Here is a 20,419-nt window from a genome sequence, read left to right on the forward strand (position 1 = left end):
ACTCTGCCGAGGATATGGAGGTGCTGGGCCTCCTCCACCGCCGCTCCCTCACCACCAGACGCCTGGAGGAAGAACGCCTCATCTTCCGCCTCGGAACACTTCAACCCCAGGGCATCAATGTGGATTTTAACAGTTTCCTCATTTCCCCTTCCCCCACCTCATCCTAGCTTCTAACCTCCAGAAACTCGATCCCCTGACCTGTCCGGACTTGTCCGACCTGCCCAGCTCCTTTTCCACCTATCCACTCCACCCTCTCCTCCCTGACCTATCACCTTCATCTCCTTCCCCACTGACCTATTGTACTCTATGCCACTCTCTCCCACCCCCACCCTCCTCTAGCTTATCTCTCCACGCTTCAGGCTCTCTGCCTTTATTCCTGATGAAGGGCTTTTGCCCGAAACGTCGATTTTGCCTGTCCTCGGATGCTGCCTGAATTGCTGTGCTCTTCCAGCACCACTGATCCAGAATCTGGTTTCCAGCATCTGCAGTCATTGTTTTTACCATATCCATTTGAATAGCTTATTGCAGTTTACTTCAATCTAACAAAGCAAGTTTCCAAATTAATTTCAATGTGAGTAAACTGCAGATTCTGACTGTGATGTACAAATTTCTGCCCCTTCCTTCATGTTTCCTTTGTGTTGCTTACTGTGTGGCACCCATGACTTTTCAGCTGACCTCCCAACAACATTTCCATTGTGCCATGTTTATGAATGTGTCCACTTTACCTCCAAATCCTATAGCTTTGGAAGTTCCTGTGCACTTCATTGTCCTACACATGTAAAGATCAGAGTTACTGTGACCATATGAACCTGCCTTTCCAGAGCTCCTCTCTGATTCACTACAAGGTCCCACCCTACTGTCTATAATTGCCCCCCTCACTCCATTTGAATATTAAAGTCTTGAGAACAGAAATTCTGTTAATATAAATGAAAATACCTTGTGTTTGCTGTTTGTTTTGTTTAATTATTTCCAATTTTTCTTTTAAAGCTTGTGCTACTTGTTCATTGTTGATTTTCTCTTTGCGTTCTAGCTCTTTCTCCAGCTCCTTTGCTTTTCTGACTAGAATTCTGATGTGTTCCTTCTGCTCCTTCTTCAACTGTTCATTCTTACAAAAATGCAGATAAATTTAATATTATTAAAAGAGCATTGGCCATGATCTTCAAGATATATTTGTCAAACCTTAGTTTGAGCCCAACCATAAGTTAATAATGTAGATTGCATCAACACATGTTAAGACATTATTGTAAAATGATATAGAACTCTACCTGGTTTCTCCCTCATCAACCCCAGACCCAACTAAAAAATGTTAATTTGTTTCAAAGATGTTATAATCTGCATCTCATGAAGATGAAACTGTAATTTGATATTTTAGTGCTGATTCTGTCAGTTGTGGCTTAATTGATAGTACTCTCAACTCTGATCAAAAGATTGTGAGTTCAAGTCCCATTCCAGGACTTGATCACAAAAGTCAAAGTTGACATCTAAAGCTGAGATGATTGACCTCCAACGACAACTGAATTGTGGAGCTAAGAAAAGCACAGCCAAGTCAAGCAGCATCAGAGGAGCAGGGGAGTCGACGTTTTGGGTCTGGATTCTTCATCTTTGTATTACGAAGGCACACAATCTGACGTTTCAAAAAATATAGGAAAATTTCATGGGCTACTTTTCATAAATAACGAGTTAGTGAAACCCATAAGCAGGGAAGAGAACAGAAGTGTTTCTCAGGTACAGCAATAGGGTGATAAACATGCAATTGATATTGGAGGAGAAATTTGTACACAGTATTATTTCAAGCACGTTTCTTTAATTATGTCATCAGCGAAATCCACATGAGTTATGAAGATAGCAGCCCCTGAAGGAACCTCTTCCCTTGGAATTTCAGATAGAATTCTATTTTATTACTTATTACTTTTCATATTGAAATTGTGAATTTATTTACTATTTTGAGCAAATAAACTTATCCTGTGTTTCATAATAATTGGGCCTGTGAAGTTTTTCTTGTCGAGTTTATTTGTAATTATAAAATACATGTAACTGTCTAATATAATTATGTCAACAGAATAAGAAATGCACACTTCAAATTTTAGAAAGACTGGTATCATAGTTCTGCACTTATTAGTGCAAAGTTTGAAAGTCTTATATAATTGAAGAGGGGTTCTAATGAAGAGTCTGACCAGACTTGAAATGCTATCTCCATTTCTCTCTCCACAGACACACCCAGACCTCTTGAATTTCCCTAGGATTCTCATTCATTTTAAACAACCTGCTTGGACATACCATAACATGGCATATTCATGGCATGTGGGTTGAACCTGGACATTTTAGCCCAGAGATAGGGGCACTACTACTATACCACAATCTCACAGAGAAAACGGTGGCTTAGTAGTAACATCACTGAACTAGTAATCCAGAATCCCAGGTTAATGTTCAGAAGACATGGTTTTGAATCCACCTTGGCAGATGATAGAATTTGATTGAGTAAAAAGTTGGCTTAATGGTGGCCATGTAACCATCATCAATTGTTTTTAAGACTTATCAAATTCAATGTCCTTTCCTAAAATCTGCCATTTTTACATCGTCTGGCTGACATCTGATTCTAGACCGTAGTAGTGAGGGTGATCATTGACTACCCTCCGGACAATAAATGCTGGCCTTAATTATTAAGGTCATAACATCCCATGAACAAATAAAATAGCACAAAAACAATGCCACATGGAAAAGCTTCAGTAAGGTAACAGGCAGCAAATTGTCAATAATACAAATTATGCAGTAGCCAAGAGTTACATTACTCAAACAGTTTATATCAGCTGATTGTAAAGATTAGGTAGAGTTTAATTTGCTTAACATTACTTGTCTGGGGGATCCAAGATGGCGGTGACCCAGCAAGACTGAGTCTATAGTGCTCCTCCCAAGACTTGGGTACAGTAGGTCACCCACCCCCTACCACGCTCACCAAATCATTTATAATAGTTGTGTAATTTAATTAGTTGTGTAATATTACATTTAAACAATTTAATCCTAAGTAAAAATGACTAAAGGGAAGGGAGCCCACAGCTCTCAGCAAGCAGGAACCCCTCCCCCACCTTCTCCAGCGGCAGCAGAGGCGTCCACAGCCGCCCCGGGGGACTTGCCTACAGTGACAAGCCTTGCAGAAATGATTTCCAAGCTGGATTCGAAGATCGATGCCTTTATTGTAGAATCCAGAAATCATTGGGACTCGCTCTCAGCCGCACTGCAGAAGCACGACCGAGAAATCCAAGAAATCGAGCGCCGAGTCGGAGGGGCGGAGTTAAAGGTCGCGACCTCCGAAACTACCGCTCAATCGGCCGTGGATCAGGTTCGGACCTTGGAAAATCATATTGATGACCTCGATAATCGAGGTCGTCGAAAAAATATTCGTTTGCTGGGCCTTCCCGAACGGGAAGAGGAAGGCCAGCTTACAGCATTCCTGGAGCAGTGGCTGCCACAGCTTTTAAATCTGCAAGCTGGATCAGGCCAGGCAAGGGTGGAATGGGCCTACCGGGTCGCAATACGCGGGCCCAGCTCGAACCAGCATCCACGCCCGGTCCTGTTCCAGCTGCAGAGCTACATGGAGAGGCAGATACTCCTAGAAGCCTCTAGAAATCTCGGAAATGACCCCCAAGCCATGATCTATAAAGGATCCAAGATCATGCTATTTCAGGACTTTTCCCCGGCTCTGGTTCGAAAGAGGAAGGCATTCGACGAGGCGAAGAAGCGTTTAAGGGACTTAAATATTCAGTACTCCTTACGCTACCCAGCGACGTTACGCTTTAACCATGAAGGATCCGTATATAACTTTGGATCACCAGAAAAGGCAAAGGAATTCTTGGACTCTCTTAGATAAACTGTAAGACATAATGGATGTTGGTTTGCCTTTCCCCCCGCTTTGGTTTATATCCCCCCCTTTTTTTTTTCTCTTACCTTACTGTTTAATATTATCATGGGGAATGGGGAGAGGGATTTGATTTTCTCCCCCCCCCCTTGGGGTTGTTTTCTGTTATTATTTTATGTATATATGAGGGATGTATGTATATGTGAGTGTATATATGGTGGGGGGAGGTGGTTACTTTATTCAATTTTACCTCTGTCTCTAGGAGCGGGGTTGTTTTCCCCTTGTTATTTTGTATTATTATATTTAATTATTATTTGTTGAGGTGGTAATTTTATAGTTAATGTTTATATATGGTATTAACATTACCAAATATATCCAGGTGTTGGTATGGGTGGGGGTAGGGTGCTCACTGTTAACTCTAGCTTTGTATTATATTTGAATTCTCCTCATTTTATTGAGGAGTGCCTGGGTCAAGGGTGGGGCATTGGTTGGGAGAGAATATGATGGACTTTTGGAGAGGAAGTGACACCCCCTGGGAACAAGGGGGAAAATCTCCACTTAGATACGTTTTATATTTTTTTTTATTTAGAAATAGTTTTTTATTGTATCGTTGTGGGTGTATTAAAAAGGTTTTATTTTTCTAAATTTTATATGTTCTATGCTCGGGATGTTCTGGATAGGGTTCCCCCTCCCGAGGGATCTTGGATTGGCCCAGAGGATTATGGTTGATCAGTCGGTTAAGTGGTGCACTTGGAATGTCAAGGGGAGTAATTCGCCAGTCAAAAGGAAGAAAATATTATCAAATCTTAAGAAGGAAAGAGTTGATATAGCTCTCCTACAGGAGACACACCTGTCGGATAAAGAACACTTGAAATTACGACAGGGCGGATTTGATCAGGCCTTTTTTTCTTCTTTTAGCTCAAAAAGCAGGGGAGTTGTTATTCTTGTTCGGAAGAATTTCCCTTTCAAAATCCTAAAGCAGATAAAAGATGAATCTGGACGATATATCTTGATTAAAGCCCTCATAAATGGAGAGGAATATGGGATTTTAAGTTTGTACTGCCCCCCGGCACACCCCTTTAAATTTATAATGGAAGCCTTTTCAAAATTGATGGCTTTTGATGCCCGTCATATAATTGTAGGGGGAGACTTTAATTGTATTATGGATCCAGAAATAGATAGGATTTCCAAGAGTACTGCAGGAGTATCTCCCAGATCTAGACAATTGATGGATCTGAACAAAGAATTAGGATTAGTAGATGTATGGAGATGTCTTCATCCACAGGGCAGAGATTTTTCTTTCTACTCTAATCCACATAAATGTCATACCAGAATTGATATGTTTTTTGCCCACTCGATTTTTTAAAATTCCATATCATCCTGTAAAATAGGTAGTATAGCAATTTCTGACCACGCTGCTGTATATATGGAAACTAAGGCGAGGAAAAATGGGACATCCCCTCGGCATTGGCGTATGGACCCCTTCCTAATGAAAGATAGTAAATTTGTAAAGTACTTCTCTCAAGAATTTAAAACTTTTTTAGAAATTAATTCAGGTACAGCTAGCAACCCGTCAATGATGTGGGAGACCATCAAAGCTTACACGTGAGGTTTGATCATCTCCTATTCAGCGACCCAGAAGAAATTGAAGGGAGAACAACAGCGTCTGCTTGATGCCCGCTTAAAAGCAGCTGAAACAGCATACACTGATAGACCTTCTATTATTAAATTGCAAAGGATTACGGCTCTTAGGACAGCTCTAAACACTACGCTTACTCAAACGGCTAAGAGGGAAATATTATTTGCAAAACAAAGGTTATATGAATATGGCGACAAACCGGGTAGATATTTAGCATTTCTTGCAAAGAAAAAAAAGGCCCCTCAGACTATTACATCTATCAAGGAAAGTACGGGTATTTTGACTCATGATCATAAAAAGATTAATGCGATCTTTAGAGAATTTTATTCTGAGTTATATAAATCGCAGGATTGTGAAGATAGGACGAGGAGGATGCAGTCATTTTTAAAAAATTTGACTTTTCCAGGCCTAACTCCGGAACAAGTATCGGTCCTAAATGCTCCTCTTACACTCCAAGAAATACTTGATGCAATTAGGCAACTTCAGAATGGTAAGGTGCCGGGCCCAGATGGTTTTCAAGCTGAATTCTATAAGGAATTTACAGAAATATTGGCTGGTCCACTTCTGGACATGTATAACTATGCATATAGTCAGGGCTGTCTCCCGCCTTCGCTGAAAGAGGCAAATATCTCTCTTATCCTTAAAAAAGGAAAGGACCCAGAAGATTGTACATCATACAGACCAATATCCTTGCTAAATGTAGATTTTAAAATCCTTTCTAAAACGTTAGCACTGAGATTAGAAAGGATACTGCCACATATTATAAAGGAGGATCAGACGGGGTTTATTGGCCATAGATCATCCAATAATATTAGAAGGGCTCTGAATATGATTCAAGCCTGTCATCAGGGAAAGATACCAGGAGTAGTGGTTTCAGTAGACGTGGAAAAGGCATTTGATAGGGTCGAATGGTCATATTTGTTTTGCACATTGGAAAGGTTTGGCGTTGGACAGGTGTTTACCAAATGGGTCTCAACATTGTATAGTGATCCCAAAGCAGTTGTGGTTACCAATGGATTAGGTTCGGATAGCTTCAGTGTGGGTAGGGGCTGCCGTCAGGGATGTCCCCTCTCGCCATTGTTATTTACGCTAATAATTGAACCACTAGCAGAAGCTATACGAGCTGATCCTAATATAACTGCCCCAAGGATTGGTACAGGTAAACATAAAATTACCCTGTATGCAGATGATGTTCTTCTATTCCTCAGTAATCCTCTGATGTCCATACCTCACCTAATCCAAGTTATTAATACATTTAGCGCATTCTCAGGCTATAAAATTAATTTATCAAAATCGGAGGCTATGCCAATGGGTGGTCTTGCTATGATACCCCGCTTAGCGGACGGATCCCTTTTTCCCTTTCGTTGGTCCCTGGAGGGCTTCTTATATTTAGGCATTTTTATTACTCCAGTATTTGGTCAGTTGTATAAGGCTAATTTTGTGTATTTACTGGAAAGGATAAGGCAGGACCTCCAGCGATGGGGAGACCTACCAATTTCCTGGTTGGGTAGAATAGCACTAATCAAAATGAATGTCCTGCCCCGTCTCCTATATCCTATGAGAATGCTTCCAGTGATGCTGCCGAGGACGGCTTTATGTAAATTATATGGCTGGCTGGGTTCCTTTATCTGGAATCATAGACGGCCCCTCATTAAGCTGAAGAAGCTACAGCTTCCACAGGCAAGGGGTGGATTGGACTTCCCAGACTTTAGGAAATATCAGTTAAGTTCCCTATTAAGTTACATAGCTGATTGGGTCTTGTCTGATCCACAAATCAATCTAGTTGGACATCGAGGCCTCTCAAGTAAAATACCCACTTATTAACCTTTTATTCTCAGACAAGAGTAAAATCATTACAGATCACTGTAAAAACCCTATAATACTAAATACAATCAAGGCTTGGAATATAATGCGGCAAAATGAGGGCAATTCACATAAAACATCCCCCTATGCACCGATAGTGGGAGCATGGGGATTCCAACCGGGGTTAACAGATGCCACTTTTAAACTCTGGAGATCCAGGGGTATCTCATGTTTAGGGGATCTATTTAAAGATGGGGTCTTGATGTCTTTTGAACAGCTGCGTCAGAAATTCGGATTACCTAAAGGAGACCTCTTTTGATACTTCCAAATTCGAGATTATATACAGAAGAAGACTACGTTATTAGATAGTCTTTATAAATCAGATAGAGAATGTAGTGTCCTACGACCAGTGGGGGTATCTTCCGTCAGTACTATTTATCATTTACTACATAATGAAGTATCAGGAGATATGGATAATCTGCTTAAAACATGGGATCAGGATTTGGGACTAGAAATCTCTATAGAAACGGGGAATGATATTTGGGAAAATGCTAGAAGAATTACTATCTGTAACAGAACCCAGGCTATCCAGCTGAAGATACTTCATAGGGCCCATATAGCACTGGTTCGATTGGCAAAATTTAAGGCAGGAGCATCTCCAATGTGTCCTAAATGCAAAATAGAGGTGGGCACTCTTGTACATTGCCTATGGACCTGTCATAAGATCCGTAGATATTGGACTAAAGTAGCAAGTACCCTGACAGAAATTTTAGGAACGGAAATTAAAGTGGACCCTGTATCTCTCCTCTTGGGCTTTTCGAACTTTCCCTCCCTGGACACGTACGGGAAGAGATTATTTTCTATTCTTTCTTTTTGTGCAGGGAAAAATATTTTGGTGAACTGGGCGGCTGAGGGCCCCCCTGGACTTTCAAATTTGCACAGACTAATTATGGAATGTATTCCCCTTGACTTCCTTACAAATATGATGCACCGAAAGACCGAATTATTTTATAAAATATGGCAGCCCTTCTTGAATTACATAAATACAGATATTTCGGCTATCCTAACAAGGGCTTTTACTTAATTGAGATTACAAACCTGGCTGGTCCGGGGCCCCTCGGGGGAGGAATCCCGCACGAATATGGGTTTTATTACATCTGATGTTAACACATTCCGAGCATGTAAGAGACTTAAATATACACTCTGGTTAGTTGTAGGTTAGATTAGTAGATAGTTGAGTTTTGTTTCTTTTTTCTTTTTTTTCCTCTTTTTCGTTTTTTTTGGGTTTTTTTTTGTTAAATTTTGGCTATTGTATATTTGAGCTAATTGTATATCAATGTTTATATCTGAGAGTTTTGTTTATTTTTGTAAACTTGTAAAAATGTTAAATTTCTAATAAAAATATCTAAAAAAACATGACTTGTCTGTTTGGGAACATTTTCAGATTTTTCATGATAATAATTATTTCGGCGAATAACATTTAGAATATGCAAAGATGTTTAGAAAAGAATTTTAAAGTTATGCAAATGCTATTGTAGTGTATTGATTTTTATTCATATTAGCAACTTACGTGTTCAATGTTTTGTGCCTTCACTTCTTCGAGGTGTTGTATTTCCTGCCTGAACCTTTCCATAGCTTTTTCTTTTAACTGAAACCTGAGAATAATATGAATAGTTAACAAACTAAGCATAGTTCTTTTCCTTCACATTTTCCACCTGAATACTGTCAACTTTATCAGTGATTAAGGAGGACTGTAAAGTTAATTATTCACTATAAAGAGTTTTGAAGATGAAATAGTAAGGTGGGTCAGCAGGAGCCAAATGTATTGGTCAAGCAACAAGTTATAAAGTCGGTGTCACACAAAAGCTCAATGTGCAGTTTAAGATCTTGCGGAGCTTCCAGTGATATATCAACATGGAGGAGAATATTTTTATATTGTTTGTTAAGAGTTAGGAACCAGTTATTATGTTTAGGTGTCAGGGAGCCAAACGTACGGCTGTAGAATAGAATATCAGCCTAAAAAGGAGTCTTTTGATTACTAGACAACTTGCAAGTTGTATTACACACAAAAATTTCGAACCTTTCCATGTCAAATGTGTAATTATTTTTATTATATGGGAATGAGAAGATAAACAATGGCGGCAGTGAATGAGAAAGCCAGTAACAACTCAGATTACTGCCATTCAAGGTTTCAGACAGGAGTTGTGACCATATTGATGATTTTTCAACAAGATGCATCGAGAAAATGGAAGTTTAAGGACACAGATGAAAACTGATAAATTCACTAATCTGGGGTTCAGCCCACCCTGAAGCACAGAAAATATTAATTGGAAAGAATAAGCTAACAATATTTTAGTCTGTAGACATTGCCAGACAGATGAAGATTATAAGCATTATGAGCAGAGTGGGCAATGGGGACCCAATGGACATGGTGCACCAAGATTTCCAAAAGGCCTTCGACAAGGTGCCGCACAAGAGGCTACTGCATAAGATAAGGATGCATGGCGTTAGGGATAAAGTATTAGCATGGATAGAGGATTGGTTGACTAACAGGAAGCAAAGAGTGGGGATAAATGAGTGCTATTCTGGCTAGCAATCAGTGACTAGTGGTGTGCCTCAGGGATCAGTGTTATTCCCGCAATTATTCACAATTTGGAGATGGGGATAATTTGGGGTTGGGGTTGGGGACCATGGGTAGGGTGTCAAAGTTTGCAGATAACACTAAGTGTGCAGAGGACTGTGAAACTTTGCAGAGGAACATAAATACATTGAGCGAGTGGGCAAAAGTCTGGCAGATGGAATGCAATGTAAATAAATGTGAAGTCATACATTTTGGTAGGAGTAATAATAAAAAAGGATTATTACTTGAATGGTAAGAAGTTGCAGCATGCTGCTATACAGAAGGACCTGGGTGTCCTTATGTATGAATCACAAAAGGTTGGTCTGCTGGTACAACAAGTAATTAGGAAAGCAAATGGAATTTTGTCCTTCATTGCTAAAGGGAATGAGTTTAAAAGCAGCGAGGTTATGTTGCAGCTTACAAGTTGCTGGTGATGCCACACTGAGTACTGTGTGCAGGTTTGGTCTCCTTACTTGAGAAAGGATATACTGGCACTGGAGGAGGTTCACTAGGTTGATTCCGGAGTTGAGGGGGTTGGCTTATGAGGACAGACTGAGTAGATTGGGATGATATTCATTGGAATTCAGAAGATTGAGGAGGGAATCTTATAGAAACATAAAATTATGAAGGGAATAGATAAGATATAAGTAGAGAGGATGTTTTCACTGACAGGTGAAGCTAGGGCAAGAGAGCATGGCCTCAAGATTAGAGGGAGCAGATTTAGGGCTGAAGTGAGAAGGAACTTTTTCACCCAGAGGGTTGAACATCTATGGAATTCCTTGCCCAGTGAAGTAGTTGACGCTGTTTTAGTAAACGTTTTTAAAGCTAAAGGTAGATTATTTTTAACAATAAAGGAATCAGTGGATATGGTGAGAGCGCAGGTAAGTGGATCTGAGTCCACGAAAACATCAGCAGTGATCTTATTGAATGGCAGAGCAGACTTGAAGGGCTAGATGGCCTACTCCTGCTCCTAGTTCTTAGGTTCATATGTTCTATGTAAGACACTGACGACTCAAATGACTAACATTTAGTTAAGCCAAGAGAAAGGTAGCAGGTTTGATATAGTGAAACAGCATAAAAGGAACAAATACCAAAGAAAGATCTTGTGGAGCAGTGGTGACTTTATGAATTCACAAACAGAAAAAAAAATCCAGCATATGGATCATTCTACAGAGCATGTGTAAAGGCCAATCAAGGAAAGGATGAAGAATGAAGAAAGAAGCTGATAGATAAGTGACTGGAACCAGAATAATAGGTCGAATGACTAGAAAAATAATCCAAAACATCCATACCCTAAAAGATGTTGGTGCATTGTGTAGGATCAAGCAAAAATCCCCAATATCTAAAATACCATGGATCTTTCAAATCTCTTAAAGGGTAAAGGGGATTTCTATGGAAAATACACAAACACAACTCAGAATGGAGATGTCTGGTTGGAACCATTGTTCAGCCTGGAATTCCAATTTACACCTCTCCAAAGGGACAATCAATCAAAACCAACAGACTTTAGCCTGAGACAGCTTTTACTCTTCAGGCTATACAGTGCAGACAGTACAGGCCTACAGAGATACTAGATGTTCAATCTCAATTGAAATCCATTCACCCAAACTCAAACGAATGATCAGAAAACCTATTAAGTTCAGAAGGAAACAACAGAAACACACAAAAAGCATAGATTTGGTGCAAAGGGGCCCACAATCTGTATAATTGTTGGCCCTGAACTCACCTGAGAGCGCAATCTGAGAAAGCAATCCAAGCGCTTCCAGAACAAGAGCTACCAGACACAGGCCTGTTCCAAACCAAGAGAACTGACGGCAACTGACCACAACCAGCAGAACCATGGACTGAAAATTCTACGACAACTGGCTTGACCCACACTACAAGTCCTCAGACACATCCGAGGTGAAAACCGGGCCTGTAAAACCCGGTAAAAAAGTAAAGCAGAAAGTAAAAACTAAGTACTTGCCTGATAGATCCAATAACAGACTCAGTCCAAACAGAAAAACCTACACAGTCCGAAGTCTTCACCCAGGCTCCAGATACGGCAGGTGGGAACAACCAGGTAGCACTTCAAAACCGTGATTTCTTTCTGGTGAGTTTAAATTCCTGAAATCCAAAGTTTCAAACTAGCAAACAGGGAGGGGAAGGTGGGTGGTGACAATGCATTGGGACCCTAGGGTAGGCACTCTGATTAAAGACTGTAATTAAAACTGTTGTTTCCACGTGTATCAGTAGCATAAGGTTCTATCAGTATTAATCTCGATAATAGGGTATTTCATAGTACTGTTGTGCTCTGTACAATTTTGAGTCAATTTCCTTATTTATTGTATTTACCTATAGTTTCTTTAATTATACCTACCTTTTGTATTTTAAATAAACGCAGAATTTTTTTTGCCTTGAAACACCTGTCTCCTGCCTCTTCATTTCACATTCCCTAAGTCCAGTTTCTAGAACCAGGGATCAGGATTCGAACCACTTAAAAATCAGGAAATAATTGATTGCAAACAAGAATCCCGCAGTTGGGAACATAACATGCATAAGAATGATATATGAAATGTCTGTATGTAATCGTTCTGACAGAAAAGTTCACACAACCATTCAGATCCAAAAAGGGTGAGAAATAAGTTCTAACCATAAATCAAAAGGTGAAGATTGATACCAGAGCACAAAATAACATCATCCTGCTCTGACTACACCAGAAGATTTTACTCGATAATTTGAAAGAAAATGGCTACCCAAGGAAAGGTGTTCTGAAAACGAACAATGTCATTCTAACAGTGTAAAGGGGCAAAGTGAAGAAAACCTAAATCAAAGGGTCATACAAAGGAAAAGGTGTCAGTTATATATTCTATATAACTGAAACTGATGATCCTGCTATCTGAGAGTTGTGAAGGGATGCAATTATCTCAGTGAACCTGGATGCGAATGAGGTGACACCAATTATATATCACCATACATATATACATAGGGAGTTTGATGAAATAGTTGGATGTTTTGAAGATTTTATCATCATTGAGCCAGCAATAAAATTGATGATTCATTCTCCACTGAAAGTACCAATAGAACTAAAAAGAACCCTTGAAAGAGAGCTTGAAGTGATATAAGAAAAGGTGATCACTAGAAATATAGAGCCAAAAGATTGGGCAAGTTCCATGGTGCGAGAGAAGCCAAATGGATGGCAAAGAATTTCCTGGATCCCAAAGATCTTAACCAAGCAATAAGAGGAATCACTACCCTAACCCAACACTGGAAGAGATCACGCCAGCACTTGTGTTTCTTATCTGCTCATGGAATACAGGCATTTCTGACTATTCCAGGATTTAATGCTCATCCAGAATTGCCCAGACAGCAGTTAACAACATTTCTGTGGATCTGGAATCACATGTAGGCCAGACCTGGTAAGGATCGTAGATTTCCTTCCCTAAAGCTCATTAGTGAACCAGATGGGTTTTTACAACAATAACCACATGGTGACCATTAGGTCAGTTTTTCACTAAACCAAATTTCACTATCTGCCATGGCAGATTCAAACCCATGTCTCCAGCCATTAGCCTGGACTTCTGGATAACTAGTCCTGTGACACTGCCACTATCTCTTGAGCAGGGCAAAAAGCATTCAGCAAGTCTGATGCTGCAAATGACGATGGTATTTTGAAGCTATACATGGAATCTTCACTATTGACAACATTCAGCACATCCTTTGGATGCTACAAATTCCTGTGTGTCTATGTTTTGGCTATAAAGCAAGCTGAAATATGTTCCTGTGAAAAGTAAATAAGACATGCAAGCACAGTAGATAGCCAGCTACATGCAGTAAATGAACGCGGTCAAGGCTATATTTACATGAAGCCATGGAAAGAACCAGGAATGATGGGATCAAGCTAAACACACAAAAATACATCAAAGTAACAAAATGACAATTCTTCGAAATGAGTTTCAGACCCGACAGAATCAAGTTGAATCCTGAGAGAATCAATTTGGAGATGGCAACTCCAAGAAATCAGAGAGGATTGAGAAGTTCCTTTGGCTTTATGCAATAAAGAATGTTTCCATAAGACCATAAGACCATAAGACATAGGAGTGGAAGTAAGGCCATTCGGCCCATCGAGTCCACTCCGCCATTCAATCATGGCTGATGCGCATTTCAGCTCCACTTACCAGCGTTCTCCCCGTAGCCCTTAATTCCTCAAGACAACAAGAATCTATCAATCTCGGCCTTGAAGGCATTTAGCGTCCCGGCTTCCACTGCACTCCGTGGCAATGAATTCCACAGGCCCACCACTCTCTGGCTGAAGAAATGTCTCCGCATTTCTGTTCTGAAATGACCCCCTCTAATTCTAAGGCTGTGTCCATGGGTCCTAGTCTCCACGTCTCCACGTTTAACTGAAACAATTTCCTAGCATCCACCTTTTCCAAGCCATGTATTATTTTGTACGTCTCTATTAAGTCTCCCCTTAATCTTCTAAACTCCAACGAATACAATCCCAGTATCCTCAGCCGTTCCTCATATGTTAGACCTGTCATTCCAGGGATCATCCGTGTGAATCTCCGCTGGACACGTTCCAGTGCCAGTATGTCCTTCCTGAGGTGTGGGGACCAAAACTGGACACAGTACTCCAAATGGGGCCTAATCACGGTGCCCAAGCTTGGGGTTATGTTCCTGAATACCCTGACTTTAGGCAAAGGTTTGATTCCCTTCGGAATTTATTTTATATACAGAATCTTCCATGAACATTATCTGCCACCAACTTCTCAAAATTCTTTTACAGTTCTATACTATCCTTACAGCTTACTATATTTTCAAGTTTTCTGTAAACTTGGAAATTGTCCCCTGCATACCAAGATCCAAATCATTTTTTTTAATCAGGAAAAGCTAAGGTCCCAACACTGACCCCTGGGGAACTCCACTGCAAACCTTCATCCAGCCCGAAAAATATCTATTGATCATTATTCTCTGTTTATCACTCAGCCAATTTCATATCCAATATCTCTTTTGTACCATGACTGACAACTTTCCTCATAAGTCTGTTGTAAGGCACCACCCGGACGAACCAACCCAACCAACCTGTGGCACAGCATTTCAACTCCCCCTCCCACTCCACCGAGGATATGCAGGTCATTGGACTCATCCACCGCCAAACCACAACAACCCGACGGTCGGAGGAGGAGCGTCTTATCTTCCGACTGGGAACCCTCCAACCGCAGGGGATGAACTTGGACTTCACCAGTTTCTTCATCCCCCCTCCCCCCACCTTGTCTCAGCCGGATCCTTCCAGCCCGGCACCGCCTTCCTGACCTGCAGTCTTCTTCTTGACCTCTCCGCCTCCACCCTACTCCGACCTATCACCCTCACCTTGACCTCTTTCCACCTATCACATTTCCAACTCCCCTCCTCCAAGTCCCTCCTCCCTACCTTTTATCTTCTCCTGCTGAACACTCTCTGCTCATTCCTGAAGAAGGGCCTGTGCCCGAAACGTCGAATCTCCTGTTCCCTGGATGCTGCCTGACCTGCTGTGCTGTTCCAGCAATAAAGTTTCAACTTTGATCTCCAGCATCTGCAGACCTCACTTTCTCCACTGCATTAAATGCCTTCTGGAAATCCATGTATACCATGTCATAAGTATTACTCTGATCAACCCTTTCCATTTCCTCCTCAAAAAAGTTTAAGTTAGTTAAACATGATTTCCCCTTTAAAAATCCATGCTGACTCTTCCTAATCAACCCACCTTTGTCCATGTTCAAAAGTTTTAAATTCACTTCTCACACTGCGCCTGAATAAGGGGAAAGCAGAAAGATGATGGCCTATGCAAATTCTACACTCACTTCCTTCAAAATCCTTGGATACAAATGAACCAGTCCATTAGACTGTAAGTAGTAAAAATATAAGTAAGCTGTTCCACCCTAAAACCTGCCCTGCAATTCAATAGGATCATGACAGAATTCAGTATTCATGTCTACTTTCATGCCATTCCCCTAAAACCCTTGATTCCCCATTGATCGAGAATATGCACAATGACTTTGCCCACACAGTTCTCTATGACAAAGAGTTTCAAAGCCTCACAACCTTCTGAAATATGAAATTCTGCCTCATCTCAGTCTTAAATTGGCACCCATTTATTTTAGGACACTTCTGGTCCTCAACTCCCTTTGCATTCAAGATTTTTCCAATCAACCTTATCTGAAACATTATTGCACACTTCTGGAGCAGGTAGGAATTGAACCCAGGACTCCTGGTTCAGTGTTAGGGGCACTATCATTGTGCCACAAGCACCCTTCTCTTTCTGTTTAATACTGCTTGCCATGATGAGTGGTAAGAAGATTGATTTCAGTCAGCACCCTACTAAACATCACATAGTTCCCTAGTGCAGCCATGAATGTTGTCCCTTGGAATACTTACACATAAAAATATGTTAGTTCTTCGCTATATTGTATATTGGCTCTTTCCAGATAATAGAAAATATACAACTGTTACGACATGGAGTAAACTCTCCTGCGTAATTTAAAACCAGAAACACAAAAAAGATTTATCCCATGAATCTGTGAAAATTCATAGGCCAAGAACTAGTTAAAGTAAAAATTAACAACTTTATTTCTTAAAGTATAGCAGAGAATAATTAACTAACTACTATTTACAACTCCTTACACTATCTTTTACCTTCCCTTCTATAATACTTGTCCAATAAAACTCCTGATTACAATTTACAAAACTAAACTTCTTATCTCAACACCAGGCAGCTTTCATTCTTCTTTGTATTTCAGTCTTCTTTTCTTCTTCTTGGGGATTCTACTTCACAGGTTACTGATCAATAAAGATACCTTTTAAGAGAGCTATTTTTTGGGCAGTATTTTTATATGCTGGTAGCTTGGCAGTTCTCCTCCCAACTGTTCAATTTGTCCTGGTCTTATGCCCCAAAGCATCAGATTGTGTCATTGGTTTTTAAGGTTGTCAATATACTAAATTCAAACTGGATTGGAGTTTTTTAGGGGGTATAATTTAAACTGATTAGCTGAATTTGAATCTGTTTTGTCGTTTCCAGGCATCCAGCTACCCTAGCTACCCCAGTAGCTGAAGCACCTGTTACATTTTATCTTATTGAGAACACTTGGTGCTGTCAGTTAAGTTTTGTTAGCTTTTAACTCTCAAAGGTACAGTACCATTTTTAAAAGGTCTTTTAGTTTTTATACCTTTAATTGAGCTATATTACCTGCAAGGGTGAACAATAATCAGGAGTGAGAATCCAAGCAAGATTTTTGCCACCTAGCCCAGGAATGCTGAGGCTACTTACATCCTGCCACTACACTAGATGAAATTAATGAAGTAGCAGAACCATTAGCAAACACAAGATCAACATGGACTGAAAATCTAAACAATACATACACTGAATGAAGCCATAAAAGGGAATTACAAGAGGACAGTGCATGACAAAGAGAAACAAAAGTAAGCTGAAAATATCACAAAATAAGTCTGGTTCAAAAGGTAAATTCCTGCAAATTAAAATAACATTATTAACCCATATACTTACCGAAAATGGAGAAAAACTTCTGCCAAAGCCATTTTATCTTCACTGCCTCCTTTACTGTCCTTCTTTTTCTTTGCCATTTTCACTATATTGATTACTATAATAAATATGTTTTCAAAGGAGTTAGTAAATTCAAAATATTCTTCCATGTTGTAAATTTGTTTGAAACTTAAAAAGCAATACTCAGTAGTGAAGCAGTATTACAAGTATATGAGTACAGAAATAAATAACCATCCTGTGTTTTATCAGAATTCCTTCAAACATAAGAACTAGAAGCAAGTGTCAGCAATTCAGCTCCATAAGCCTGCTTCGCCATTTAATACGATAAGGATGTTCTCATCTCAGCCTCAACTCCACTTTCCTGCACTCTCTCTCTCTCTCTAATTTCTTAACCATTACTAATTAAAAGTCTGTGTCTCTCCTCCTCAAAGTTATTCAACACCACCCTCTGTTTCCTGCTGTTAAGCCAATTTTGTATCCAACTGGCAAGTTCTCTATGAATCCCATCTGATCTAACTTTACTAATTAGCCTACTATTGGAATCTTGTCAAAGGCGTTAATGAAGTCCAAGCAAAAATTGTCTACTGCTCTGCCCTGATTAATCTTCTTGGTTACTTTCTCAAAAAACTCAAATCAAGTTTGAGAGACATGATTTCCTTTGCACATAACCATGCTGACTATCCCAAGCATTCTTCACCCCTCCAAAAGCATATAAATTTTATCTTTCAGGATCAACTTTTCCACCACCATGGCTTCTCCCTACATCCCCTCTTAAACAAAGGCATAACATGTCTCTAGACATCCGGCAGCTCACCCTTAGTTGTAGGTGAAACGAATACTTTGCAAGGGGTCCTGCAATTTTCTCTGAGTCAAATACACACCTTGCACATTGCATTTGGCCTCACTGTTATCCATACTCAAGTAAAACTGCAGTCAACATGATGGTTAAAGAATCCCTTATGTATAAGACTGTCTGCAACTATTCTGGACATTACACTAAGTTCCCAGTATCATGTAATTTATGCCAGTAGCAGAAAAGTTTGTTCTTATGTGAATAATTAAAATGACTTCTCATTTGAGGGGTCCACCACTTTAAAGTGAGAGTACTGTTTGGAACTTGATAGCAACCCTGGGGGGAGTAGTAGTTCCTTCTTTCTGGGCACAACCCAAGAGGGGGCTTCCCTGTGGCAATGATCTGTTGAATGCCAGGATATGCCTGCTTGACCCCAATCCCACATACTTTTCTTTGATGATGCCTAGTCATTGAGACACCCTCTCCTGCAGCAGCAGTCTCAGCACTGGCCACCATGATAGTCTTTTAACTAAGATAGTAGCTTTTGGCCACTGCTGGTGATATGCCTCCTTGTGTCCTGGAGCGGAATTATTTCCCAGCCATGACTGCAGTATTTCCTGCTAATAAAAGCAAAAATATTGTGGACGCTGGAAATCCGAAACAAACTCAATAAATGCCGGACAAACTCAGCAAGTGTGGCAGCTATTGTTCTTCAGGAGAAAACTGAGTGGACTCGAAACGTCAACTTGGTTTCTCTCTCCACAGATGCTGTCAGACCTGGCGCGTTTCTCTCGCATTTTCGGGACTTTTCTTCAATTCAGCCAGCTAACGCTGTCTCACTCTCCCTGCAAACATACAGACAGAACTGACGATTTCCAGTATACTCTATTTTCATTACATGAATCTCAGGAGTTTCTACTGGACCAGGAAAACACACTTGGTCAAAGTGAGTTAGCGGGAACACTATGAACTTGTCCTGGGTCACTTACATCTCGACCGATCTTGTTATCTCCCATTCGGACAAGATGAGCTTTCAGGGGCTGTACTTACCGGTTGACGGAGATCAGGTGGGCGGCCCCGCTCTGCCCCGGCCTTCAGTGCAGCTTCTTGTTTGGGCCTGGAGTCGTCGCTGAAGCCGTAACCATGGGCAACACAAGGACGCAACTGGATTGGCCTCACCGTCTCAACCAATCACGTTGCTAAGGAAATCGAGGGCAGCGTCTGCCAGCGAGCCCTGCGCGTGGAGCGTCGCCGCTGAAGTCCTGGGTTCGTTGAAAGAGCTGTGGGTTAAAACTGCCAAAGACTCGGTGAAACGTGTTAGCATCTTTGTGTTCATTGAATTTAATTTAAATCTGCTGGGAAAAGTTTGCAGTTTCAAAATAAGCAAGTTGGAGGCAACATGAATTATTCTGAAGCCAGTAATGTCGTAGTCATTGGGCGCACTTCACTAATTCAAGATTAATCTTTGTTCGTATTATATTTACGGTACTTTGGAGTGCTCCGTAGTGCAATTTTGTTTTACATAGGAATGATAATTTCACTCGATGCTTGTTAAATCCACAGGTTGCCAGTGCTCCAGATTAGGCGAAGGTGAGGACTGCAGATGCTGGAGATTAGAGTCAAGGTTAGGAATTCCTGATGAAGGGGTCCTGCCCGAAACGTCGATTTTCCTGCTTCTCTGATGCTGCCTGACCTGCTGTGCTTTTCCAGCACAGCTCTAATCAGTGCTCCAGATTACCCTGGAGTTTCGAGAAGCTAAAAATAATCTTTGAAAGCCTGTTGCGAAACACTCCAGTACATAATCAAATGCTTTAAAAAAATATTCTACACTTAATTTTATTGGAACACTTTTTCCTTCGGTTTATATTATTGGAGATAAGCAGAAAAGGTTTTTTAACGGATGTGGGAGAATCAATCACTTGGTACTGAAGGACCTGTTGGCTTCCCATTGGCATGGTGGGATCTTGTGGGACAGTGATAGCATTCCACCTTTGCACTTAGAGGTTCTAGGTTCTGGTCCCCTCTGCAATACAGGTGCACCATAACATGTCGAAAATATTCTTTCTTCAATTGAAAATGGAAGGAGATGCTCCTAAGGAAGGAAATTTGAAGTTAACAAAGTCAGGAGTCACACGACTCCTGGTTATAATCCAACAGGTGTATTTGAAATCACAAGTTCTTAGAGTGCTGCT

The 20,419-nt window shown here is 40.5% G+C and overlaps 1 protein-coding gene across 1 annotated transcript in view; it reads right to left on the bottom strand.

The window, feature by feature from the left end:
• Positions 1–19,335, bottom strand: part of ccdc83 (coiled-coil domain containing 83) — a 77,629-nt gene extending 58,294 nt beyond the window's left edge. Inside the window, exons 1-4 of the mRNA XM_043691603.2 lie at positions 19,278–19,335; positions 17,438–17,531; positions 8,866–8,950; positions 937–1,105 (exon numbers count right to left, since the gene is read on the bottom strand). Coding sequence (XP_043547538.1) covers positions 937–1,105; positions 8,866–8,950; positions 17,438–17,514 — 331 coding nt within the window. The 5' untranslated portion in view covers positions 17,515–17,531; positions 19,278–19,335. The remainder of the gene's footprint in view (positions 1–936; positions 1,106–8,865; positions 8,951–17,437; positions 17,532–19,277) is intronic.
• Positions 19,336–20,419: the final 1,084 nt, after the last annotated feature.

Source organism: Chiloscyllium plagiosum, unplaced genomic scaffold, assembly GCF_037043375.1.
Source record: "Chiloscyllium plagiosum isolate Xiang-an unplaced genomic scaffold, Cpla_swu_hap1 HiC_scaffold_6, whole genome shotgun sequence".
Classification (NCBI taxonomy): Eukaryota; Metazoa; Chordata; class Chondrichthyes; order Orectolobiformes; family Hemiscylliidae; genus Chiloscyllium; species Chiloscyllium plagiosum.